We start from the raw sequence: 25,983 nt of genomic DNA, 5'->3' as shown, positions 1-25,983 counted from the left end.
GAGCATGGGATTCTTGATCTCAGGGTCATCAGTTCAAGCCCCAAGCTGGGTGTGGAGCCTACTAATAAATAAATAAATTAAATAAAAAATGTATGAACTATGTGGGAGAAGAGTAGTGATAATGACCTTCCCTTGGCTAAGCCTGACTCTAATGGGAGTAAGTTCAGTCTCTCCACTATTACATTTTCTATGATTTTTTCCGTTAGGTTGTTTAAGAAGTTCCCCCTTAGTTTTTATCAGAATTACTGAATTTTAACAACAGCTTTCCACACTGCTTAAATAATATGTTGATTTGGGATGCCTGGGTGGCTCAGTCCTTAAGCGTCTGCCTTCGGCTCAGGTCATGATCCCAGGGTCCTGGGATTGAGCCCCAAATCGGGCTCCTTGCTCAGCAGGAAGCCTGCTTCTCCCTCTCCAACTCCTCCTGCTTGTGTTCCCTCTCTCGCTGTGTCTCTCTCTGTCAAATAAATAAATAAAATCTTAAAAAAAATAATGTTGATATAATTGTACAGCTTTTCTCCTTTAAGCTGTTAGAGCTCTGAAGCTTTTTGTTTTAAGCTCTTACTGGTTAATATACAGATACTTCTCCAAGTGATAACACTTTGAAGCTGACAGTAGCCGTTTGCCCTGAGTCTGACTGGCAGCCCAGAAATGAGGAGGCTCTTGGGGACTCACAGCGTTTGGGGTGGAGGGGAGGGCAGGTAGAGTATCACAGGCACAGAAAGATTCAGGTGAGAGAAGACCCATAAGATTGCAGGCTCCAGGGGAGACAAATCGCCCCTGCAGTTTCCCCTTTGCACCTTGCTTATGCAGTTGGCTGCCTAAAATACCCTTCTATCCCTCTTACTCTTGCTCCCCCAATCTCTGCCCATGCAAATCCCACCCATCCTTTACAGCTCAAATTAAATACCTCCTCCTCCCACCCAGTCGATCCAGATCCCCAGATGGTCCCCCAAATCCCTACTCGTCAATGCCACATCGTCTAGTACGGTGCACGTGCATTTTCTCTCTCCGTGTAGCCCCAGTGCCTGGAAGAATGCCTGGCATGCAGTGGATGCTCAATCAATGCAGAATGAAGGAAACGACCGAATGAGAGGTCGGCCGCCACTCTCTCTCTACGGTCCCTCCCGCCCGCCCAGGGTCCTGCAGGGTGGACTCCACCTCGGCAGAGGGCATCCCAGACCCCTCGCCAGCCCCGGAAGCTGGGCTGCCGGCCATGGGAAGACTACACTTCCCAGCGATCCCAGGGAAGAGCGAAAACCCTTTGGCTTTGACAGCCGCCGCCACAAGTCTTTCCGCCTCCCCAGCCTGCCTAGGAGCTGGGAGCTGGATGACGGTGGCCTGACCAGCACACGCAGCTGCGGGCGCCCAGAGCCCCTGCGCCTTGCCCCGCCGCCCGGCCAGCCCGAGGGCCGAGAAGCCAGCGGCCGCCGACCTGCCATGCCCGCCCCTCCCAGCCGCCCGGGGGTGCCGAGAGGTCCTCTCCCAGACCGCTGCTGAGGCTGGGCGCCGCTGGCCAGATGTAGCCGGCTTCGGCTCCGTCTCCTCCCCTCTCTCTCTGCGGATTTCTCCTGCCCGATCCCCACAGCCTGCACCGGGGGGCCGGCGAGGGGCCTGCAGGCTCCGGAGCCCTGATGCCTCGCAGCTCACTGTCCTGAGCGGCCACCACCAGCACCCAGAGTTGAGGGCAGCAACAGGGCCGGACGTGGTCCCGGAGGGAGCCCAGAGGGCCCCGAAGGCCAGGCCCACCATGGCCCAAGCACTGCCCTGGCTCCTGCTGTGGATGGGCTCGGGAGTGCTGCCTGCCCACTGCACCCAGCCTGGCATCCGGCTGCCCCTGCGAAGCGGGCTGGGGGCGCCCCCCCTGGGGCTGAGGCTGCCCCGGGAGACCTTGGAGGAGCCGGAGGAGCCTGGTCGGAGGGGCAGCTTTGTGGAGATGGTGGACAACCTGAGGGGCAAGTCTGGTCAGGGCTACTACGTGGAGATGACCGTGGGCAGCCCCCCGCAGACGGTAAGGTCGCCAGGCCAGCCCTACCCTCTTTCCTGCATGAGCAAAGGCGGGGGGCGGGATGCAGCATGCTGGCCCCTGCTAAAATGGGCTGGATGTTGAGGGCAGGAGGGACCCTCTCCCAGATGTTTCCTCTGGGATCCCACTGGTAGCAGTCAGCCCCAAAGTTCCCCTTTCCCACCTCCCTTCCCCTCACAGCCTTCCCCGCCTCCCTCATCTGATTGCCCTCCCTTCACCCCAACCTCACACACCTACCCCTCAGTAAGGATTCAGGGCAAGACAAACACTCCAGTGGGGGAGCCTGGCCTGGGGAAGGGGCACTGTGAACAGGTGTCAGCCCTGCCAAGCCTGAGTCTCCCCACCCTGGCACTCTGGATCTCGGTCACCCAACCCTTTTCCCTCCTCTGGTGTTCCGGGAACCTGGGCTTCTGACCATCATTCCCAGCACCTTGAGGACCCAGGAATCCTGGCACGAGCTGGAGCAGACCCTTGCTCCCACTGTCTGGGCTGGCACAGGGACAGAAAAGCGAGGTCTCCCAGCTCCTCCTGACCTCCACTCGGGCCCAGAAGCCCGGGACAGACTCCTGCTTCCCCAGCCCCTCCCAACTCCTCCCCCTCCCCCTGTGCCTTCTGCACCCCAACCCCTCCCCCTCCCCGTGCCGCCGAGCACAGGCCAGAGGGGACTGAATTGAGCCTGGGGAAAGAACTAACTGCAGCCCAGGAGCCAGAACCCCCTTCTAAGAATGTGACTCCTTCTGTGAGCCCATAGGCGCTGGGGGGTGGGGGGGGGGGAAGGGAGCATGGCAGCGTGAGGAAAACACTGCCAGCCCTCCCCTTCCTTCCAGTCCTCCACGGGACCTGCAAGGTGGCCGGTGAAGGTGGCACCCTCCGTGTCTGTGTGGGTAGGGTGCTGTGGCTACCCACTGGGCACATCTGCCTCCTCTGTGGGTGGGCCTGGGCGCGGGTGGCGGGACGGTTGTGCATGTGCTGGTGTGTGTCACCTTGAATCTGAGCCTGCACATTGCTGGGAGACACCCACCTCCCCCGGATCTGTGGGATCTGTGTCTGGGAGGCCTGTCCTTGGGAGGGTCTGTGAAGGTGGGAGTGTGTTTATGTGTAGAGAGGGAAGAGCCACACTTCTCTGAACTTCTCAGACAGCTCTTACACTGGATCTGGGAGAAACACAAACCTCCATCCCCCAATTACTTGACAGAAGTGAGTCTTCCTAGGTCCCTGCCACCCAGGCCTACCTCCCACCTCCCAGCTGATGCAAGGCTCTGGTCTCCCCTGTTCACCCTTTCTCTTTCCTGAGTAGCATAACTTCCCCAGAAAGTCTCAGATCAGCGTGACGATAGGCCCTTAGCCGCCGGGGCCAACAGGAGGCTAGGTATGATCAGATAGCAGGGGGACGTGGGGACCTGCAACCTCCTGGGTGTCTGCTACTGAGAAGCTGTACTAGGGACTTAACACCCTGGGGCACCGACACACAAAGGGGCTGTGGAGCCACCAGACAGACCAGGAATTCCAGCTCCACTGCCCACGGCTTTTCCTTTTCTCAGTTGTGCAGGCTGGGGCAAATTATGCAACCCCTCTGAGCCTAGTGCCTTGTCTCTAAAATGGGTGAAAGGAGATCTCCTTTGTGAGGTTCTCGGGAGGATTAAATGGGACTGTGGAGGGGAAGTCACCTTGAACACTGCACCCAGACACACGGTTGACCTCTAGTACATACGAAGTCACTTTCTGCTAATTCCTCCAGCCCTGTCTGCCTCTTCTGGGCTATGCAATGGACCCTAAGAGCTTGGATGCTCTGGGCCACCACGTTTCACACAGAACTGGGGGGACAGGTACTGGTCTTCGCTGGACCCCTGAGATCATATGTACATCCCCCGGCCCAGAAATTGGCAGAGAGTAATTGCCCCACAAATGTCAGTTCCTTCCCCTTCCTTCCTAGAAAGGGAAAGTGGGCCTATAGTTCAATACTGGCCCAAGGAACCATTACCAGGGAGCCCACAGTTGGAATGACTCTGGGTCACCCTTTGGCTGGGAGCCCGAGCCAACGCCAGCCAGTCTGTACTCTGTGGTGACTTCGATTCTCTCCCCAGCAGTCTCGAGCAGGAGGCCCTTTCTCCTTGCCTGGTGGGGCTGTTGTGAGCACCAGAAGACGACCTGGTGGGCAGAGCGCTTTCTATATGCCAGGTGATTAGGTGCGGGGGTTGAGAGCTGATCCACCAAGAGATAGGAGATAGGTTTTCTGCCCACAAGGAGTGTCGAGCATGAAAGTGTAAGTGCCAGGACAAGGGAATCCAAAGCAGCACCCAAAGACAGGCAGGCCCCCAGGCCCTTGCCACCAGAGCCCATTACAAACGTAACTTCTCTGGCCCCATCCCAGACCTACTGAGTTAGAATTTGGGGGGCCATGGCTCAAATCTGAGAAGCACTGATCTGCACATGTAGGTGTGCAGGAGGTAAAATCAGGGAAGGCCTCCCGGGGGAGGTGTGCTGTGAGCATGATCTTGAAGGATGGTTAGGAGGGTGGCTCTTCCCAGCGGGGAAATAGCACCTGTCCCACTGAACTCTCATTGCACTTAACTCGAATGTCCACTGCTTCCCCGCCCTTAGCCTGGGTCCTTGGGACCAGAAGAAGCCACAATGAATGAGAGAACGAGTCATGTGCATTTGTTCAGGAGACAGTGAGAAACCCAGTCGAGTTAATGCTACAGGTTTGGGTAAATAGGATAGAGCCCAGTTGCCAAAAGCCTTAAATATGAAGCTCTAAGGTTTGGGCTTGGGTCGGCAGATATCAGAGGAAGCTTGAATTTCTTTGTATCGGGGAATGACATGGAGAAAGCAGTCTTTTAGGAAGAGACATCTGACTTTGAGTAAGAGTGGGACTGAGAAGTACAGGGGCGGTGGGCTCTATCACAGCAATCCAGGTGTGAAGCATCACCACAAGGATAGCATGTGGCCATGACAAGATGGAAAGGGAAGGGAAGACCAGGATGCAGGAATGTCACAAGGCAGCCAGACACAGGACTTGCGGACACTGGTGTGAAGGGTAAGGAAGAAGGCATGAGATGATTTCACGATCCTGATCTGGGCTGAACGGAGGATAACAAGACCATCTGAGGGCCCAGGACAACTGGCAGGAGGAGTTGGTGTATCAGTAATTGGATGCAAATATATACTTGTATTTATGGTGGCAGTTTATGTAAAGTTTTCAAATATATTCTACATAATTTTCTCTTTGACAGTAATTCCTGCAATATATACAAATGGTCTTATCCCTCGTGACTTATAGCAAAAGAAAGGGGGAATGAAAGTTTAAATAATTGGCCAGGAGACAGGCCTGTAAGCTGAGACCCTTTGTCATCTGGATCTTTCTACTCTGCCAGCCACCTGCCCATGCATCTTGGGGGAGATGAGAGGGTTTATCATGAACATTCCTTTTCATTCTCCCATAACACCTACTCATGTGTCCCTTACTACACTTAAGTAGTATTATAGAACATATTATAACTGTTTTTTGTATTTGTTTCCCTCCCAGAACATCAAGGTCTAGAGGACAATGTCTTTTAAAAAGATTATTTTTTGCAGTGTCTTATTTCTCTTTAATATCTATGATAGTGGCAGATTCAGAACATGCACCTAAAAAACGTTGAGTGAGTGAATAAATACAACGTAAGACATCTAAAGAGAATCTCGATGGGCAATTCTAAGTGCAGGACTGGAACTCTTGGAGAAAGAAGCACTTTCATCCTTTTCACTTAAATGAAAGGATATCATCTCATTATAATGGGATGAGCATCAGCCTCCAAACCCAGGATAATAATGATTGTTTGGACTGAAATCTGGTGGTAGTCAATGCAGTTTAGCAAATGTTTGTTGAGCACCTACTGTGCACAGAAGAGAAAAATGGTGTCACTGCCCCAGCCCTTGGAGAACTCATGATTTGGTATGAGACTCATATGAACAGCTAAATATCATACGAGACCGAAAGCATTTGGTGCAAAAAGAACAGTGAGTCTTAGAAATGCAAAGAAAGAAGCAGTTACTACTGACAGAGTGTTAGGTTAGGCTTGCTGTGAAAGGTAGCATTTGAGTGTGGCCTAGAAAGATGAGAAAGCTTTGCTATTTGGAGAGAAAGGTTTATGAAGAGAGGCATGCATGAGCTGGGCTGAGAAGCTGGGAGTTGTGGCAGGGATGCTGGGAGGCGGAGTGGAGGTTGGGTTGTATTCTGCAGGCAGGCGAGAGTCCCTTTGAGTATATGAGAAGGGCAATGGTCTAGTGTCGTTCTGGTTTGAGGAAAACAACTCCAGGGTGGACCATAGCTGGATAGTCTAGGGCCTGAGACTAGGACCTGAGTCAGGTCACAAGGGTCCGAAAGATGCTGGTGGCGGTGAGGACAGAAAGGAGGGGAGGTCCTCAGAGATCCAGCCTTCACATGTCAGTTCAACCAGATGTTCTCTGCTCCTGGGGAGGGAGAGGGAAGAGAAGAGGTTCCCTTCCTTGGAACCTCTCTGTTTTATCAGGGAACACAACAAAAGGAGCAGACTTTTAAAGCACAATATAGGTCATCAAAATTCCATGCTTATGATTCTGCTTTACTTGCAAGGGATAACTACTAGCATGTCCACTGGGGGGTGAGGAAACTGAGGCTTAGAGAGACTAAGGGGTTTGCCCAAAGAGACTCAGATAAGGAAAGCAGAGCCGGGGTTCAAATCCAGGTCTTTGGATTCCAAGTCCAAATACTGGGTTCTTTCCTATGTTCTCCAGTCTGGGACATATTGGTTGCCTTTGAAATGCCAGTGGGCCATTCTTATTGATGGATCCAGCAACTAGCTGAGCATGGGGATCTGGAAACCAGGAGAAAGTTAGGACTGGACAGGTAGACTCTGGAGTCACCTGCAGAGAGGTGGTTTGGAAGTCAAGTTAGCAAATGGGCTTGTTCTTTGAAAGAATGGAGGGAAAATGTGGGGGGAATGATTAGGGAAAGAATATTGAATGTAGACTGGGGCTCAAGGGAGCAAGAGAAAATGATCAGAGAAGTAGAAAACTGTGAGGGTTCAGGGTCTCAGAAACCAAGAAGGGCCAACTGGTTTTCCACCCACCTCTCCCTCGAATGGTTTTCAGATTGTGATTTGTGGGATTCTATAAAGGGACCTCAAGGATGAAGGAGGTTAGGAGGAAGGTTAAGAGGCAAGACTTTGGACCTTTCACACCTCCCATTACCAAGCCCTCCCTCTTCTCCCTGCCCAGAAGTCAGCTTTTATTGTTTTTATGCAGTGGAATTCCAGGTCCTTCCTTCCTCCCTCCCTCCCTCCCTCCCTCCCTTCCTTCCCTAAAAAGGTTGAAAACCATTGACCTCAAAGAGCCACCATCCAAATTAGACAAAGCAAGATTACACAATATTCCACTTCTAAGTTGCCCACCCAGTCCCTGAGACCACAACTCCCCTCAGGTTGCACAGAAGGCTTTGCTAGGACCCTCACACTGCCATTTCACACACTTCTCCTCCTCTGCCTCCTCAAGTCAGGAGAGAAAGAGTTCAGCTACGAGTGGGGGGTATGGGAAAGACTGGGACCTCCCACTAAGGTAGAAGGTCAAGAACCCTTCTTGGGTATCTCCAATAAAGATCTGAGCGGAAAATTGTGGTTGCAAATCCAGAAAGAGAAACATCTCTCAGGGAATCTGCCATACCTGACCACTAACTTCTCTTCTGGGAACAGCTCTCTTGGGGGCCTGGGCAGTGGAGAGTTCTGGGCAGGAGCCAGACCCTTTTCCCAGTCCTGGAGCTGCCCCGAGCTGCCCCTGGCAGGATGGGCCCAGAGGGCTGGGAAGCATTCACTGATGCTCGCTTGCCACATGCTCGGGTGCTGTAGCCAGCAGTTCCTGAGAGGGAGGAGGTGCTCCCTTTGAGGGCAATGATGAATCAATAGTCTTGGGGCTGACTGGGGGAGCCAGGACTCCCCGGTCTTTTTTCCCCAAGACTCTGACAAAGCCATGGAGCAAACTGGCTGAGCTCCCTGCCTCTGCCACCCCAGCCTGTCCCCTTTCACCAGGTCTCCTGGGCTGCTACCAACGTGTGGCTACTCTCTCCACTGCCCACTGTACCCCCACCCCCACCCCGTGTCCGGGCTGCTCTGGCCTCTCGGGGCTGGTGAACCCCACCGACTCTTTTCCAGTGCCTGTAGAGTTTTTGCCAACTAGCACAAGGCATGAGCGATGGCATCTCCCTATGGCTCAAACAAGCCTGTGCTGAGCATGACCCAGGTGCCCTGGAGGAGACTGGGCTTCTGCCAGAGATCAGCTATCTTTTTCAACTGAGGACAGAACAAGAGAAGATTAAAGCCACCGCAACCTGTGCATAGGACACGAGTAGACGGTAGGAGGGACTTGCTGTCTGACAATGAAAAGCAGGTAGCTGAGAGCTGCTGTGAGACCTCACAGACTGGGGGGTTTCCAGGGGGTTCTATGGAGGCTGCAGGTGCTGCAGAGCTGCCTCAAGAGCCACCGCGGGGAGGGGACAGAGACGGTGGAAGTAAAACCTCTCTCTCCAAAAGAACAACTCTTGTTTTTTTCTCTTTGGTACACTGGGATCATACATAAGGTTGAAAAAGGGTTCTGCTGCTTTAAAAAAAAAAAAAAAAGTTAGAAAACCCATCGTCTTAGATCTGTTCTTTAAGAATAGACATGGACATTTTCTGACTGTTCACATCCCTCGTATCATTTGAATAGGAAGCCCTGATAAATATTAGTTGAGCTGGGTTTGACACTGGGGACATGCGGCATCCTGTCCAAAGGGAGAAGGGTGCATCAGATAAGGTTTGGGGTGACCCCGCCACCTTAGAATTCCTTAAAAAAAAAAAAAAAAGGCCCAAAGTAGGGTAAGTGGCACCAGAGAGCCTGCTTGCCCCCAGGTATCAATTGTCAGCTTCAGCCTGGAGAGAGGAGTGGAAGGCAGAGGATATGTCTAGGGAGAGGATCTCCAATGGGTCAGCCAATGTGGTCAAGGTGGAGGGAACCTGGATGGGACCCAATCACTGGACTCAGTTGGAGGCAGGAGCTGTGTGCTCTGTTGGCCCTCAGCCACTCCCAGCCGCTGACGTTAGGCTCCTCCTGTCCTTCCTTGCTCCCTTTTCTCAGCCTTGGGCAAGCTCACGTCTGGGAACATCCACTTAGGAGAGCAGATGAAGCGGACTCCAGGCTCGGGGACCAAGGAAGTCCTTGGTCTAAGAACCTTCATGGATAATCCAGCCAACGTCCTGGGTATGGAGGGCATCAGCTATCATTGTCACCATACAGTCCCAGGCTAAATTATGCCAAGAGGCACCTGGGGCTGAGAATGAATAGCAAGAGTCTGTAGGGTCACAGGGAACTGCAGGAAATGAGGCAATTGCTGGAAAAAAATCATTATGGAGCACCTGCGGAGGGCTAGGGACGAGTAAGACAGTAAGGGTACAAACGGGCTCCCCACCCTTGTGGGGCTCATAGTATGGGGGACAGACATTACATAAATGATTAACGGTCTGATGAGCCATATACAAAGGAGTGCAGGTGTTACTGAGGACCTGCAGGAGAAGGAGCCTTATCTTGGCTGAGGGCATCAGGGCAAGACCTTTGGGAGAAAGGATATTTACACTGTGACTTGAAAGATGACTAGAAGTTAGACAAAACAGGGAGAGAATATTCCAGGCATAGGAAACAGCATACGCAAAGGAACAGAGCTGAGAGAGCCTCGTGCTTTTGAGAAGCATGGTGAGGGAGGGGGGAAAAGTGATGAGAAATGTTCACTGGAGTCAACCGATGGTTGGTGAGATGCCCCTGAGGACAAGGATTTCAGGTTTGAATTCAGATAGTGTATCTGGTATCTGATGCTGTGTAACAAATTATTCCGAAACTTGGTGGCTGGAAAAGAGCCGTTTTGGTTTTCAGGATGGTGTGGGTTCGCTGTGGCTCTTCTCCAGGTCTTATCTGGGCTCACTCACGTGGCTGCATTCAGCTGGTGGACGAGTGGGGGGCCTGCTGGACCTCTTTCTCCATGAAATCTTTCATCCTCAAGGAGGCAAGATGGAGCTTCACCACATGCAGTCTCAGGACAGCATTCCAAGAGGAATCCCCAGTGCACAGGCCCTGACCAAGCCTCTGCTTTCCTCGTTGGCTGATGTCCCATTGGCCAGAGCAGTCACATGACCGAGCCTAGTGTCGACGTCAGAGGGGATCACACAAGGGCCTGGATACAGGGGTGTGTGATTCATTAGTGTAGCAATCGACCATATACTGCCTCTCTAAGCGAGAGACGGGAAGGTCAAGGACATGAAAGACCAGACGTGGGGTTGGTCAGAACCAGCGGATTCCCGTCCAGCTGTGTGGATTGTTGTGTAAGATGGGTCAAGTGGCTCGCTCATTCCACATGTCAGTTTCCTTCTCTGTAAAATGGAAGAAAGCCTTCTACATCTCAGGTTCGGGTAAAAGGCTTGCTCTTTAAGAGTATAAGAGCTCTTCCCCCATCAACTCAGAGGCCCACACAGAAGGAAAGAGACTTCCTCTTTGATAAGGAAGAATTAGAGTTAAAGCCCCGTCCTAGGGCCCTGGGATAGGCTACCAAGAGAGGCTGGGATCTTAGTAACTAGAGATCTTTCAGAGTTGATCTTTCAGAATCACCCTAGGCTAACGGATGACTCCTGAAGGCTATTCTCATCCAGAATAATCTGAGCTGTCCCTATCTGTTAGTGAGAGCTGGGACCAAGATATGTGAGATTTGGGGAACAAAGAGTTTACCCAGAACTCACCAACTCCACACCCATGTCATCACCCAAGATCTATTGCTGAAAACTCCTCCAGGGGAGCCTGGCCTGCAGAGTGAAGTGGGCAAGTATACCTTTTCCTGTGGGGCTTGTTAGCACTTCCCCAGAAGCCACCTTCCCTCAGAGGCCCCCGGGGGCACATTTGTTTGTTAAGTGATTGGCTGTGACCTAGCCCTGACCCCAGGTTGTGATCTCCTGGGGATCTAAATACAATAGCTACAGAGACTCCTGAGTCGGCCTGGCCCCAAGGGACGGAGAAGAAGATGGCTTCAGGACCCCAGTCTACCGGAAGACAGGCATCCATGTCAAACCGCAGCCCTGGTGAAGGGACGGCAGGTCTGAGTTAGAGCCACACCTAAAAACACCCACAGCTGGGGAGCCACTGAAGGATCTCTCCTTCACCCAACAAACAGGATAGAGTAGCTCTTTTCCCTTTTCTTTCCTTGAGCCATTAATGAGAGTCATACTTATTGCCAGGCACTGTGATACCCATTAGGGATACAATGATGATTTTTTAAAAATTAGATACAAGGGAGGTGAGATTTAATGTGAAGCTACAGAGTGACACATTCTATGGAAGCACTTTAAGAAGAGACTATGACCTGGTCTTTCCCCCTTAGGAAGTTTTCCCTTTTGAGCTTGGGATGATGGGAGATGAGTAGACAAACTTGCCCACGGAGAGGAAGATGTCTGGGCAGAGCGAATGGTCTACGCAGCTGTCTCCGGGGGGAAGACCATGGCTGGTCTGAGGACCTGTGAAGGCCGGTGTAGCGGGTGAGCAGGGGGCTGGGGCGTAGAGGACAAACTAGGCTGGGTGCGCAGGCAGGACTGGACAATGAAGGGCCCTGTAGGAAATGTTAAAGCTTTACATTTTTATTTTAATAGCAAAGGAAAACGATTGACACAAAGGGCAACACGGCCAGATTTGCACTTTGAAAAGACCACCCTAGCCACAGTGCAGAGACAGGATGGACAGGTCAAGGGTGGATGGACGTGCCAAGGCCCGCTGAGAAGCTATTATGATATTCTAGAACGTGGCCCAGGGGCGGCAAGGGAGGTGGCCAGAGATGAGTACATTTACGAGACTTTGGAGAAGGTTAGTTGGACAGGACTTGATGCATCGGGTAGAGATGTGAAGAAGAGGAAGGTGTTAGGATGTCCCCCCAGTTGCTGACTTACAGAACAGATGGACAGTGACGCCATCCACTGACACAGCGAACGCAGGGAAAAGGCAGATGGGCGGGACCGTGGAAGGTCAGCTTCGGATATCCTGAATTTGAGGTTATCTTTGAGGGAGTCTGCTCTGTGCTTCTGGAGCTGCAAGGGAAGTTAAGGGCTTAGGGCTCTGAGCTCAGGAGTGGTGGGCACGGAGGTGATACTCGGAGCTGTGGTCGCAAGGGAGGTGGAGGTGGCTGAGGGAAGGCAGAGCCTGCGAGCAAGAGGGCCAAAGCCCTTGAGAAGGGAGCCTGCAAAGCAGACAGAGAAGATTTGGTCAGAGCCGTGGGAGGACACGCACGGCCCGGGGGTGGAGGGGAGACAGGGAAGGGTGTTTCTAGGAGGGAGAAGTCCTCACAGGCAGATGAGGACTGATTTGAAAATGTCTTTCGTATTTGGTGACATGAAGTCGCTGGTAGCTGTAGTAAGGGCTGTTTTATAGTGGAGGGAGGGGCAGCGGAGAAACGGCTTGGAATGGGTTGAGGAACGAGTGGGAGGTGAAGAAATGAAGACAGCTTGGCTGAGAACTTTGGTTGTGAAGGAGGGGAGGGGCACTGGAGGTGGAGGTGAGATTAAGGAAGGTTTTTTTAATGGAGAGACTGGAGCATTTGTAAATGCCAATAGGAGGAACCGGATGGGGTGGGGGGGTGGACCGGTGGCGAATCTAGCTGAGGGCAAGGGGGTACTTCCCAGGGGAGGGCGCCCACCCGAGCAGCGGAGGGCCAGCGGAGGGAAAGGACGGCGGGCGCGGCCATGGGCAGGTTGCAAGGACCGGCTGGGGGAATGAGGGAGGTCCCACCCGACAGCCTCTGTCCCGAGCAGGAAGAGGCCAGGCATCCCTGGCTAAGGAAGTTTGGCGGCTCGCAACCACCGGCCCTCCTCTTCCAGGCTGCCCTTACCCGCCCCGCGTCGTGAGGAGTGGGGGCTCAGCCACCTGTGGGGAGCAGGATGGGGAGAAAACCTGCCCGGGGCTGGAGTAAGAAATGTTGGAAGGACGGGACCAGGAATCCCTTCTCCCAGAAGCCAGGAGCACTTTGCAAAGAGCAAACAGTTGGCCATTTGCTCAGGAGGGAATCCCAGCTGTTTGTTTTGCTTTCCCATTTTTTGTGGCAGGTGGAGAGGGGGTGGTGGGCGGACAGGGCCTGAACTCCCAGTGTAGGGGTGGGTGGGGGTCGCTCTGCCCTGGGCTTGACCCGCTTTGAGGTGGAAGGGGGAGGCCTTCCTCAGCCGGGAAAGGCTGGGCCTCCTGGCTCGGGAGGGAGTGGTTTGCAGGAGGGGAGAGCAGTGGGGAGGCCTGGACCAGCTGGGGCCTGAGAAAAAAAGCCCTGTGCCAGACAGAGTAAAAGGCAGTCGTGTTTTCCTGGAGCCTGTCAGGCACACGTTCCAGGGAGCCGTCTCTTGCACAGCTCTGGGGACCCCCTTTCTTTGGGGTCCAGCGATAGCAGGGATCCCTGTAAGAATGAGGCCAACCTGAGTGCTGGGAGCAGAGCCCTGGCAGGTGGGGGAGGGGGTCCTGGGAGGGCCCCCCCCCCCCAAGCGTTTTTAATCATTAACCTGGTTGACTGAAATCTGAACTGCTGTGCCTCCAGCTCTATTGATTGTGAAAGCACAGCCTGCGGAGCTGGTGGCCGCTCACAGACCCTGGAGAGGGCCGGGTGGGGGGGGTGGGGGGGACATGGGGAAGAAGGGCAGGGAGGGAAATGGGAACCGGGCGAGGAGTGGGGGGGGCTGGGAAGGAGGGAGGGGCGGGGTCAGAGGGCTGGGGCCACCGTGGAGAGGAGAGGAGGCGTCTTGGGGGACACGGGGAGGCCAGGAGGCCTACGCAGGCGATGGGGGAGGGGCGGTCCGCAGAGCCACAGGGGCCACTGGGAGCAGGAAGGAGCTGGAGGACCTGGCAGGGAGGAGGAACCTGAAGCCCAGAGGAGCATAGTGACTTGCCCAAGGTGACGAGGTCAGAGCCTGCACCAAAACTGAGGTCAGCTGACTTCACTGCATTGAGGAGAGAGGACACGGGAGTAAAAGGGCCCTGAGGTCAGGGGAGCCACTGAGCTGATGAGCATGAAAAGTCGGCACGAGAGGGCTGAATTCTCAGGGTTCCGTGCTTCTGAGGACAGGGGCATTTCCTCTTTTGGCCTGTGAGGATGCTACTGGCATTCAGAACGTGGCTCTGGACTGAGGGAGGGATCAGGCCGCTGAAGGAGAAAGGAGGGTCAAGAAAGAAGAAAGGCTAGAAGGAGCTGCACAGCAAGGAGCACCGGGAAGACACCTGTCCAGATTCACTGAGCCAAAACCCAGGGCCCTGACAAGATGGGTTTTCACCGTGACAGGCAGAGTAAGCTCCTGCTCCCTACTATTTTCTGATAGTAGGACTCAGAGGCCTGTGGCACCTCGGAGACAGAAGGGGAGCCCTTCGTGGGGAGCCGCATTCTGGCAGGCAGGGTCAGAAACGGCAGGACGGCACCAACATGGCGTCCTGGTCCCCGCAGCTTCCCTGCCCAGTGCCAGCTCCTGGAATAGCATTTCTGAGCTGGACGGGGATGCAAGCCCAGCTGCCTGCCGGGTGATATGCTTCCTAGGAGGACCAGAGAAGGAGGCAAGGCGCAAGCCCTGCAGACAGAATCGGACAGGTACCCGAAGTGAGTAAGGGCAGTCTGAAGGTAGGGAGAAAAGAGGAATGAAAACCACGCAGACACAGAGATAATGTGGCTTTGACAACACAGAAAATGTTAGAATTCCACAGCGAAGCCAGGAGCAGACACGAGGCCATGCTGAGGCCATGCTGAGGATGTCAGAGGATGCCACATTCTGTCTGTGGTCATGGTGGTAGCAGGTGCCAGTCTCTCCAATCCTGCGTCCTAGAAGCTTTGCCCTGGACATTCCAAAGGGAGGCTTTGTTGCCCGTGGAGTGAAGGACAATGAAGGTAGTGAGCCCAGAGCCTCATGTCGATAACATCTTTCTCTCCCCTTTCTCTGACAGCTCAACATCCTGGTGGACACAGGCAGCAGTAACTTTGCAGTGGGGGCTGCCCCCCACCCTTTCCTGCATCGCTACTACCAGAGGCAGCTGTGAGTCCTGGGGAGAGCTAGAGAGAGGAACCCTTCCCAAGGATCCAGGGCCCAGAAGGGTCAGGGGAGGGCTTCGGGGAGAAAGAGGAGCTTCTCGGATCCTTTCCAGGAGAGAAGAGTGGAGAGGGGGGATTTGAGGAGGTCTACTATGGGAAAGGGTAGGTTGAGGGGCCAGCAGGAAGCTCTTCAGGACCGAGACAGGGCAGCTTCCTTGGGAAGGGAAAGCAGGAAGGAGAGGAGCCCCAGTGCTCCCAGAGCCATCTCAGGGTCTTCCTCTCTCTGCCTGAATCAGGAGGCACGGAGACTTCATCCACACCCCGCACCCCCCACAGTGGCTGTCGGGTGTCTGGCGAGACCAACGAAGTCTAGGCAGAGCAGGCTACCGTGACCGCTCCCTGTGCCGTGCTCTCCACCCAGGGGCTGCTCCGGGTGGCGTTGCGCAGTTCAAGGGAGTGGAGGAAGAGCCTCCCGTAAGCCCCACTGCCTGGACCAGTGTCAGGGCCCGACAGCTAGAATGTCTCCCTGCACCACCCAGAGTTCCATCAGCCGGATCTAGCTAACCAGTGGAAGGGAGGGTTGAAGTGGGTTTTTAAGGTAAGAGGCAGAGAGGAATGATGTTGGAGCCTCCTTAGCATAAACACAGGAAGTGGCGAGAAGACATCTAGTGTCTGAGGTGTCTCTGTGTGTGGAAATCTGTGAGGAGAGGCTTACATCCCATTCTTAGACTTCTAGGCAGATGCCAAAGCCACCTGCCACATCTTCTGCCTTCCCTATCGGAAGAAAGCAGACAGGAGTGGGGCGTGGTGAGGACCCAGGAAAGGGATTCACTCGGGATCCCTGTCCCAGTCCCATCACTGCCCCCACCCCAACCCGGCACACGCACAAGGCCTGGATAGTGGCACAGGCGATAGAGACACGGGCAAGGGTGTCACATGCTGATGGGCATGTTCCATATGAGCGGTGTGTAATACTTACCTGCTCTGCTGAGATGCTGTGCCAACTCTTTCTTTGGAAGAACTTGCTGTAGAGGTTGCACATTCACCGCGCCTGGCACTTTCTCTACCACTCCGATGGTACCACTGGGTCCCAAGGCAGCGACAGTCAAAGGCCCCTTTTCTCTGGAAGCCTGATGGAGCCAGGGGGAGGAAGAGATGCCCGCTAGCTGTCCCTTGGCGGCAGCGGGCACAATACACAAAGCCTAGGCTTGTTCCCCGCAGGGCCTGAGCTCAAGATCTAGGGATAGGAGCTGTGGAGACAGGAGAGTGAGCCCCAGCCACAGCTCCCCTCATCTGTTTGCAAGCTTACTGTACATTCTGTTCTGGGTGATGGATCTGGGATGTTCTGCTGAGCAGCCTGAAAGCATCTTATGTGGGATGCCCGAGATAAGGTGAGGCCTCGGGAGCAGGTTAGGTGCTGGGTCCCCGTGCAAGTGTTGCGGTCATACCCCCACAGACCTCTGCCTCCTCTCCACAGGTCCAGCACATACCGGGACCTCCGGAAGGGCGTCTATGTGCCCTACACCCAGGGCAAGTGGGAGGGGGAGCTGGGCACCGACCTGGTGAGCATCCCCCATGGCCCCAACGTCACCGTGCGTGCCAACATCGCTGCCATCACTGAATCAGACAAGTTCTTCATCAATGGCTCCAACTGGGAGGGCATCCTGGGGCTGGCCTATGCCGAGATCGCCAGGGTGAGAGGAGCAAGGCCGAGCCCTGGGCCCTTTGTCTGCACCGCACACTGCATGTTACCCCGGGACAGGCTCGGAGAGAAGGGGAGCTAAGGGAGGGACACAGATCAGCCTAAAGGATTAGTTAGCAGGGGGACAGGGTGGCAGTCTGAATCTCGTCCCTGCAGAGGGCAGGACTACAGTGAAGGATGCTGTGACAGGTACAAGATTAGGCTCTGGTTTCTACCGACTCCCAAGATCTTAGGAAATAAGGGAACCCCCCCCCCACCAAACCTGAAACAGGTTAAGCATATGGGGATCAAAGATTCTATAGCTCTTTCCTGTTTGCACTGCCAGTGTCTCTTGCTAACCCTTTCTGCCAAATCGCAGTACTTCAAGATAGTCTTTCCCCAGGAACATCCCCCAAGTTTTGCTTTTGCCTTCCAGTTTAGGCAGGAAGCTGGCCTCTTTCCATTAGGGCCCTCTGTGTGAGGCCTCACTCCTTGTCTCTTTCTGCCACAGCCCGATGACTCCCTGGAGCCATTCTTTGACTCCCTGGTAAAGCAGACCCACGTTCCCAACCTCTTCTCCCTGCAGCTCTGTGGTGCTGGCTTCCCCCTCAACCAGTCAGAAGTGCTGGCCTCAGTTGGAGGGAGCATGGTGAGTAGGTCCTAGGAGAGGGGAGGTTCTAGCACTGGGCAGAGGGATGGGTATCACCTGTCACCTGCCTCCCCTCCCTCTAAGCTACCGCACAGTCTTGGGCTCCACTACTTAGAATCAAGAGAAACCTCTTTAAAACTCCCCACCTCCACTTTTCCTTTTCCATCCTTTTCTTCTTTGCATTATTCCAGAAAGGATTCCAGGTACCTATGGTAAACTTGGAAAGGATGAGATGATTAGGGAACTTCAAAGGAAATGTAAATAAGACCTCTCGGGGCACCCAGGTGGCTCAGTCGGTTAAGCTCAGGTCATGATCCCAGAGTCCTGGGATCGAGCCCCACGTCAGGCACCCTGCTCAGCTGGGAGTCTGCTTCTCCCTCTCCCTGTGCCCCTACCACTCGTGCTCTCTCTAACAAATAAAATCTTAAAAAAAAAAAAAGAAGAAAGAAAATAAGACCTCTCAAATTAAGATGATTCAGTCTGATGAGCAGAAGGCAGCAATGTAAGGAGTTAAAAGTCTATTTATTAATTAATTAGGACAATTGGTGAATGGTTCTCCATCTCCAACACGCAGAGAAAATAAACTTGTAATGGAAGCAAATAATCATTCATTTAACATTTATTGTGCCAGTTTAGGTTTAAATAACTTTATATTGAGGGCTGTGAGACTCTGAAACAAATAATTTAAAATCCTGTAAAGTCTTCCCCTGATATATTCTTAACACATTTAAGAAACTACAAATCACTTTGGGACAGGATTTGATTAGAAGCAGGAAGATGAGAAAGGTGGCCTGTCAAGGGCCTTGCTACCCTCCCAGAAATCTGTGATCCCATCGCTTGCTCTCTGGGTGACTTGCTGTCCCTCTGTGCCGGCACACGGGTACCTGCCTCCCTTTGTCCCTAGATCATCGGAGGTATCGACCACTCACTGTACACGGGCAGCCTCTGGTACACACCCATCCGGCGGGAGTGGTACTACGAGGTCATCATTGTGCGGGTGGAGATCAACGGGCAGGACCTGAAAATGGACTGCAAGGAGGTAACACCACCAAGGGGGACCCAGGGAGGGGGAAGGGGGAGGCAACAAAGCATGAGGTCAGACCCTGAGTTATGAGGTCGGGAGGATGAGGCAGAGTAGGACCTGCAGGAAGGGTTGGGGGCTGAACCCAGAACAATTGGGAGCTTAACGGTGACACAGCAGGACCTGAAGTTGGGGGGCTAGGGACTGGCAGGGCACTTCCAAGGGGACGTTGGGGCTTATGGTCTGGTAAGGGAAAAAAAGCATGTCTGGACTCCAGGCACCGCCTTGCTTGACACCTTTGGCTGTCGCATGCAGGGCAGTGTGGGATGATGTAGCGGAAGCGTCCAGCTTTGGAACTGGAAAGACCTGGGGTTTCTAGCTCTGCCATTTACTAGCTATGTGCCCTCAGGGAAGTTACTAGGTCGTGTTTCAGTTTCCTCATCTGCAAAACAGAGGGAAAAACAGCTTTTCCAGAGATTGTGGTGAAGACAGAGAAAATAAATTGTTTCTCCCAGTGCCTGGCACACAGCAGTTCCCAATAAATGGTAGCTCAACCATTTGGGTCTTCCTTACCTAGATTCTTAACATATGTTCAATGAGAATAGATATAAAAGGACTATGAAAAGTTAAAAGCACTATACAAGGTATTTTTATTTTCAAGATTTGGAGAATGTCTGCCCAAACCAAGATACTAAGAGTTAGCATTTACTGAATGCTCCCTACGTGCCGGGCACCATTCTAAGCGCTTCACATGTATTAATTTCATCCTTATAATAACTCTTTGAGGTAGGTGCTATTATTATCCTCATTTTAAAGACGAGGAAACGGAGGCACAGAGGCTGAACAACTTGCCCAAGGGTATACTCCGAAGAGAAGTGCCAAGCCAGGATGCCACCCCAAGCAGTCAGATCCCCCCCTTCTGATTCCGGCCAGAGCCCAGCATCAAACAAGGCTTTTGACTCTTCTAAACCTCTCTTCTCCATCCTAGTACAACTACGACAAGAGCATCGTGGACAGTGGCACCACCAATCTTCGTTTGCCCAAGAAAGTGTTTGAAGCTGCCGTCAAATCCATCAAGGCAGCCTCCTCGGTCAGTGAGACTCAGGGCAGGGGTACAAGAGATGATACAGTGTCAGAGGAAGTCCGTGAAGGTCACAGCTCTCAACAAGGGCCAAGTTGTCTACCCTTAGATCCTTCTACTTAAACGTCTTCAGAGCCCGTCTCTTTCATGGGCCTCGGCTTGCTCATCCCACAGGCCTCCTGGTGCAGAGTTTTGGCCTCACTCTCCAGCTCTCTTCCCCTAATTCTTGGGTTTCAGTGTGCCTTTCCCCAATTTGGATATTCCATAGAAAAGCTAAAAGAGGGCCCAGTGTTATCTGAAAGTAGGAGAAGCGCGATGGCGGAAGAGGCGGCTTCCTCACTGTTAACCCTTTCTCGGCCACACAGACGGAGAAGTTTCCGGATGGGTTCTGGCTGGGGGAGCAGCTGGTATGCTGGCAGGCAGGCACCACCCCTTGGAACATTTTCCCAGTCATCTCCCTCTACCTAATGGGCGAGGTCACCAATCAGTCCTTCCGCATCACCATCCTTCCACAGGTATGTCCCCAGCCGGAGTCGGTGGGGTCCCAGGAAGAGGGCACGGTTCATATGGGGAGACAGGGAGCAGGCGTGGCTTCGCAGAATGTAGAAGACAAGAGACAGCAGTGTCCTGTGGCACAAAGCAAGCCCACAGAGCTCGGGGATGGCAGAGGGAAGAGCGGTCCCTGGGCACAGAGATCTAGAAGGCAGAGGCAGGGGGAGGGATGCAGCAAGGACATCCTTCTCCCTCTCTGACTGCTTGTCCTTAGCAATACCTGCGGCCAGTGGAAGACGTGGCCACGTCCCAAGACGACTGTTACAAGTTCGCCATCTCACAGTCCTCCACGGGCACTGTGATGGGAGCTGTGATCATGGAGGGCTTCTACGTCGTCTTTGATCGGGCCCGAAAACGAATTGGCTTTGCTGTCAGTGCCTGTCATGGTAAGAGAGCCAGGGGGGAGGGTGTGGGCTCCGTCTGTCCATGTTCTCACTGTCCGGCAGTTAGGATCCCTGGGCCCCTGTCAGCCTGGGAGGTAGTCATACTTGCCTCGAGGCAGAGCCAACAGCCGGTGTCAAAGCTAGCGTCCGGGCCCATGCTTTGTCCATGTGCCCGGCGTGGCGAGGCCTGCCCGGGCTGTAGCTCCACCGGAGGCCCGGACCAGCAACAGCTGCCTCGGCCCCTAGGGAAGCTCTAGATCCCCAGGCAGCAGGCTGAGCCTGCAGTGGCCCCGTGGGCTGCTACACGATGGGGCCGGGTGTGCCTTCAGAACGGCAGCGGGGTCTTCAGTATCGGCGGAAGCCGGTGAGTGTACTAGGAATACACGGGGCTGTCTTTTTGGTCAACTCAGGAGACTGACCTTTAGGTATCATTCCTACCGCACGGTTATCCAGGAAAGGGTTGTTGCTCCCAGTGCCCTGGGAGGAGAGATGTGCTTCTACCTAGCAAGGCTCTTCTGGCCTGCTCCTAAATACCTCCAAGGAAGGAGATGTTAGGGCCTCCTCGCGGGCTAATTTCAAGGCCTACCAGGAAGTTCTTTTTGCTCTATGATCCAAACTGCTGTGTGACGGTGAGAGCTGCCCATTCGCGTTTGCCCTTTCTCCAGTGCACGATGAGTTCAGGACGGCAGCAGTGGAAGGCCCGTTTATGACCCCAGACATGGAAGACTGTGGCTACAACATCCCACAGACAGACGAGTCCACCCTCATGACCATAGCCTACGTCATGGCGGCCATCTGCGCCCTCTTCATGCTGCCACTCTGCCTCATGGTGTGCCAGTGGCGTTGCCTGCGCTGCCTGCGCCAGCAACACGGTGACTTTGCCGACGACATCTCCCTGCTGAAGTGAGGCGGCCCCGGGGCAGGAGACAGGGATTCTCCTGGGCCGCACCTGCTGGCTCACTTTGGGCACGAGCAGGACGCACTGATGGCACCGGTGGCCAGAGCACCTGAAGACCCTCACCTACCCACCAGATGCCTCTGCCTTGACCGAAAAGAAGAGCAGGCACGGTGTGTTACAGGAATGGCACCTGTAGGAAATGGGAGAGGGAAGAAAGAAGCACTCTGGTGGCGGGAATATTCTTGGTCACCTCAAGCCTGAGTTGGGAAATTCTTCAGCCTTGAACCTTTGCCCACCGTCCCTCTGGCTTCTCCAACCCGAAGTATGAAGTAGTCTTCTCTTCTTAGTTCCAGAAGTAGTGGTATCACAGCCAAGTCAACCCCGTGAGCGTGTCTCTGCCGTACCATTGGCAAAGGGCCAACGTCGCTTCCCTGCTGACCAAAGCCAGTAGGAACGGATGCACGGTTTGAGATTTGCTTTAGTGACAGGGACTACAGAAACAAGCCTAACATTGGTACAGAGATTGCCTCGTGAATTAAACAAAAATGAGACTGAATATTTGTACAGAGGGGGCGGCTGGAGGAGGAGAGGAGAGGGAGCGCAAAGACAGGGAACGGCTGGGATCAGAGCTAGAAAAGGCAGAACCATGGCCACTCGCCGGTCCCAGTTTCAGACTGCATCTCCAAGATAGAAGCCCATCTCGTAAGATGGGTGTTGCTGCCCGATGTTTTCTTTTCTGTGGTTGTAGCCTGACCGAAAGTGAGTTGGGAAGAAGGGCTTACCTAGCCAAAAAGCTCTTTTTAACTCTCTTAAATGAGAAGTGCCCGCTAAGAAGTTCCATCTAACAAATGAATTTCTACCTGAATGATTCCACTTGTCTCTACCTGAACCCTTTACTCCACACACGATAGGTTAACACTGACACTTCCCACCCCCCACCCCCAGCCCCAGGTGCCCTATGAGAAGCAACTGGAACACAGCAAATAGAGCAGGGCCCGGCTCTGTCTTCCTGCTTACGTGTTCACCCCCACCCCCAAACCCCTATTCCTCTGGAGCTCTGCAGCTGAGGTGCTAAGAGGGATAGACAGGAGACCTCTCTTTCTTAACCCTTGAAAGCAGAATCATCAAGATTCACTCGACAGGTACAGGGTTGATGCCCTGGTGCCTCTGCCTGGATTTCTTCCTGTTCAGCAGTTAAGTAGTAGTAAGATCTCCACACGATACAGAGCGTTATCGCCTTCTCACCCTCTCTGATGTCTCCTCCATTAACTTGGCTAAGGCACCCCACAGGGGCACTAGTATTACACCCAGTGTCAGAAACGCAGGGCTTTCTGGCTCTAGCATCATTGCCTTCGAGAACAAGGCTGCTAGAGAAAGGCTGCCGGCCTCAGGGCTTCCGTACTCTCTTCACCACCAGAGCCCCTCAGGGGATGCCATCCTTCTCCTCACTCCGAATAGTACTTGGGTACCCAGGCTGGTTCTTGGGCTAGGTAGTGGGGACCAAGTTCATGTCCTTCCGATCAGTTCTAACACAGTCAACTCTGATACCACTGTTAGTGGAAGACGTGATTCTCCGCGTATACCCACCGGGTCCTGTCGCTAGCTTGTCAACACATTGCTTCCAGGGATGGGACCTGCCGAGTGTGGAATTACCTGATGAGGGAAAGGGAAATGCAAGGAGGGCCTCTGAAGACCCTGGCCTCGGCCAGCTGCCCACAAGCCATAAACCAATAAAACAAGAATATTGAATCACAGTCCTTTATCTGGGTTCTCTTCATTCCCCTTGCACTTGGTGCTGCTTTGGCCGACTGGGAACACCCCTAACCACAAAGACTGTCAGGAAGACTGGAGAGTGTCCGTTTCCAGCTCGGAACTTACTGTGTAAATAAACTTCCAGAATTGCTACCATGTAATGAAAACACCACATTCTGCTTTATAATTTCTGTCCATGTTGGGGAAAACTGGCTTTTCCCCAGCTCTTTCCAGGGCATAATACTCAACCCCTTCATTAGTTAAGTCCCACTGTCATATTTTTTTAAAAAAACTTGTACTTATTTTTCTTTTTACAGTTACTTCCTGTCTACCCTGAAACTATTAACTCTAAGTGTAAAAAAAAAAAAAAAAAAAAAAACTTGACAACAGCTTCTTGCTTGTAAAAATATGTATTATCTATCTCTATTTTTAGAGTCAACTCCTGAAAAGTGACTGTCCCATCTCTACTCACTGCATTAGAGGCCTTTCCCGCCAGTCTGCATGGCTTCTACCCCTGCAGGCCAGGAGACAGAGGGAGAAGGGAGAACAAGGGTGGCCAGAACTTAAATGTTGCTTTCTGATTGATCCCGAACAAGACAGAGAAAAGAGCAACACAGAGGCCCCAACTCTCGCACACAGCTCCCCCAAACATTTGTCTTCCTACTATAGTTGGCTTTCAAGGGGCTTTTACTAGGAAGCAGATAAGCCCCCCTCCCACTTCTTCCTTTCTTCTATGTTCCTTTGGCTTCAAAGATCTGTGGAAAAGAGAATAGTCTTTATATCCATTCCTAATTTCTAGATTTTTAGGTAATACTGAAAAATATTGCTAGTGGCCTAAAGGCTACTGCAAAGTTGATGAGAGAGAAAACCTTCTGACTGCAAGAGAAAAGAAATGAATCCCCCCAAATGAAAAGAACAAAGGAACTGGTCTTCCATTTTGCCACATTTCCGTTCATGATAGCTACCAAACTGGAGACATTAATATTTCATTAACCAAAGAAAGTGAGTCACCTGACCTCTACAGAGGGGAGAACTCAGGCCATTTCAATCACCCTACAAGATGTCAAGGAGGTCCTGGGAAGTCCAGCTCCTGAAAATGATGCTAGTCAACAGGCTGAACAAGTGAGGCAAAAGAAGGGAAGGACTACGTCTAAGAGGCTGATAGGCAAAGATGAAGGACAAAGAAGGAAAAGATCAAAAGCAGAGAGCAGGGAATGTAACTTGGTCTGAAAGGGAAAGTCTTTGCTACCTGGATAGTGCTGCCAGTGCCAGGAAGCATTTCCAGGTCCCAGAACGGGAACAATTCAGCTGTTGGTAATACAATGTCCTTTCCCTGGAGCTAGTGTTTTGTTTTTTTTTTTAACTAACACTTAGTTTTTCCTTGTTTAATCCAAAAGAAAAGGAAGCTGAAGCCATTTCCTGTAGGAGTAAAGATAAAAGGATAGGAAAAGAGTCAAAGCTCTCATAGATTCACAGCTTTCACAGGTGTAATCCTAAACACCAGAAGTGCTCAATAAGCAGAGGTGGGAAAGTGATCTCGTTCTAGACAGCTACCTATACAGAACAAATGACTTCTAAACTTAAACTCCAACCCCCCTTCATGTCACTTTGGCCTCCATTTCTCCGAGGATAGGAAACATGTCCCCCATAATTTTCTTGCTTCAAAAATTAAAATCTGGCATCCCAACATCATTCTGCAAGTAATTTTGCACAGACATCTCCTCACACCAGTGCCTGCCTAGAGCTCACCCAAGGTCACCAAACAACTTGGTTGTGAACCAACTGCCTTAACCTTCAGTGGGGAGGGGGACTAACTGACCAGGAGACCAGAAGTGAAGGGGAAGAGGTGAGGCCTTCACAAGGTTGGTCTGTCAGAGCTTGATCGGAAGCCAAGTCAGTGGTAGCAAGGGATGGCTTGGCCCAGGAAAGATCTGTGGGCTGTGCTAGTTTCTAAACAGAGGACTATCCAGGAAGTCAGATGGACAGAAGCTTTCGGGGGGCATGGGAGAAATGGGACCCAATTATGTTGGTATTCTTGGACTGTGAATTTTGCTGATGTAAAACAGACTATTCTGTAAACCTAATGTCTATGTGCAAATAATGAGCGTTAACACAGTAAAATATTCAATGAAAATTCAAACTATTAGGGTTACATTTTTTTTTCCTCAATCAGTCTCATTTTATCCATTTGGAGTCGAGTGGCTAGAACAACACTGAGACTTCCGTAGGCTTTCAGTAAGCAAGGCATCTGGTTGGACAGCAGGTGAGCACCAGGGTTCAAATCTGCATACATGAGCCTTAAGAAAATGAACTAGAGGCTGAGCCAAATCAAAGCAGGATGGCCTTAGGGTAACAGCAGCTTCCTAGATGGTTTTTATATTGTACTTGAAAACAGCCCCAGGCAAGGATATCATGAATTTCAAGGGCAAACTAAACATCATCTTACCTACAATCTGCATCCCCTGAAGGAATTGCAAGGTGAGGGGGAGAGACCATTTCTGCATAATATACATACTTTCATTTACGAACATTTGGATACAGACTTTCTATACACACATTACCTATATAATAAAAATGTACATGGCATGAGTATAGGTCACTGTATAAATATAGAGTTTTAGAAATCTTGAACCCGCGCTTCCTGTTCACATCAGTTTCTCCTCTTCTTCCTCCCCAGTCAGGTCCGTCATTTAAGAGTTGGACAAAAGGGACAAGTGTCATTTGTGTTGGTCTGGGCCCAGAATTTGATACACTGGAAAGGAAGAAAGACATATCTCAGGTTTATCTGGAAAGATGGAGGGAAGGAGGGGAGAGTGTGCCACTGAGATTCACTGGTCTGAGGAACGCATACTAAGTCAGAAGGGCTCTTACCATGGG

The 25,983-nt window shown here is 52.5% G+C and overlaps 2 protein-coding genes across 7 annotated transcripts in view; one reads left to right on the top strand and one right to left on the bottom strand.

The window, feature by feature from the left end:
- The first annotated feature begins 1,260 nt into the window (after positions 1–1,260).
- On the top strand, positions 1,261–25,249 carry BACE1 (beta-secretase 1). 4 transcript variants are annotated; one of them, XM_027580329.2, is made up of 9 exons: positions 1,261–2,011; positions 15,005–15,093; positions 16,567–16,783; positions 17,282–17,419; positions 18,324–18,458; positions 19,429–19,530; positions 19,887–20,036; positions 20,288–20,459; positions 23,540–25,249. In XM_027580329.2, exons 1-9 carry the CDS (start codon positions 1,751–1,753, stop codon positions 23,557–23,559), a joined length of 1,284 nt encoding a protein of 427 aa, XP_027436130.1. In that variant the 5' UTR covers positions 1,261–1,750; the 3' UTR covers positions 23,560–25,249. The 4 variants fall into 4 exon arrangements, with proteins under 4 accessions (XP_027436130.1, XP_027436129.1, XP_027436132.1 ...); XM_027580328.2 differs by having other exon boundaries at positions 1,262–2,011; positions 21,122–25,249; XM_027580331.2 differs by lacking the exons at positions 1,261–2,011; positions 15,005–15,093 and adding an exon at positions 16,325–16,480 and having other exon boundaries at positions 21,122–25,249.
- The window catches only part of RNF214 (ring finger protein 214), a 49,455-nt gene continuing 47,939 nt past the window's right edge, over positions 24,468–25,983 (bottom strand). For 2 of the 3 annotated variants that reach the window (XM_027580325.1, XM_027580326.2), the window contains exon 15: positions 25,374–25,858. In XM_027580325.1, coding sequence (XP_027436126.1) covers positions 25,793–25,858 — 66 coding nt within the window. In that variant the 3' untranslated portion in view covers positions 25,374–25,792. Of the gene's footprint in view, positions 25,859–25,983 lie in introns of all 3 variants that reach the window. The other variant, XM_027580327.1, reaches the window with a different exon arrangement.

Source organism: Zalophus californianus, chromosome 11 (genome assembly GCF_009762305.2).
Source record: "Zalophus californianus isolate mZalCal1 chromosome 11, mZalCal1.pri.v2, whole genome shotgun sequence".
NCBI classification, from domain to species: Eukaryota; Metazoa; Chordata; class Mammalia; order Carnivora; family Otariidae; genus Zalophus; species Zalophus californianus.
This window is presented reverse-complemented; position numbering and strand designations above follow the sequence as displayed.

Bases quoted from the DNA above. Each gene is read 5' to 3' on its own strand.
- BACE1 (XM_027580328.2), top strand. From the start codon at position 1,751: ATGGCCCAAGCACTGCCCTGGCTCCTGCTGTGGATGGGCTCGGGAGTG. The intron at 2,012-15,004 runs GTAAGGTCGCCA...TTTCTCTGACAG, and splicing joins TGGGCAGCCCCCCGCAGACG to CTCAACATCCTGGTGGACAC. The intron at 15,094-16,566 runs GTGAGTCCTGGG...TCCTCTCCACAG, and splicing joins CGCTACTACCAGAGGCAGCT to GTCCAGCACATACCGGGACC.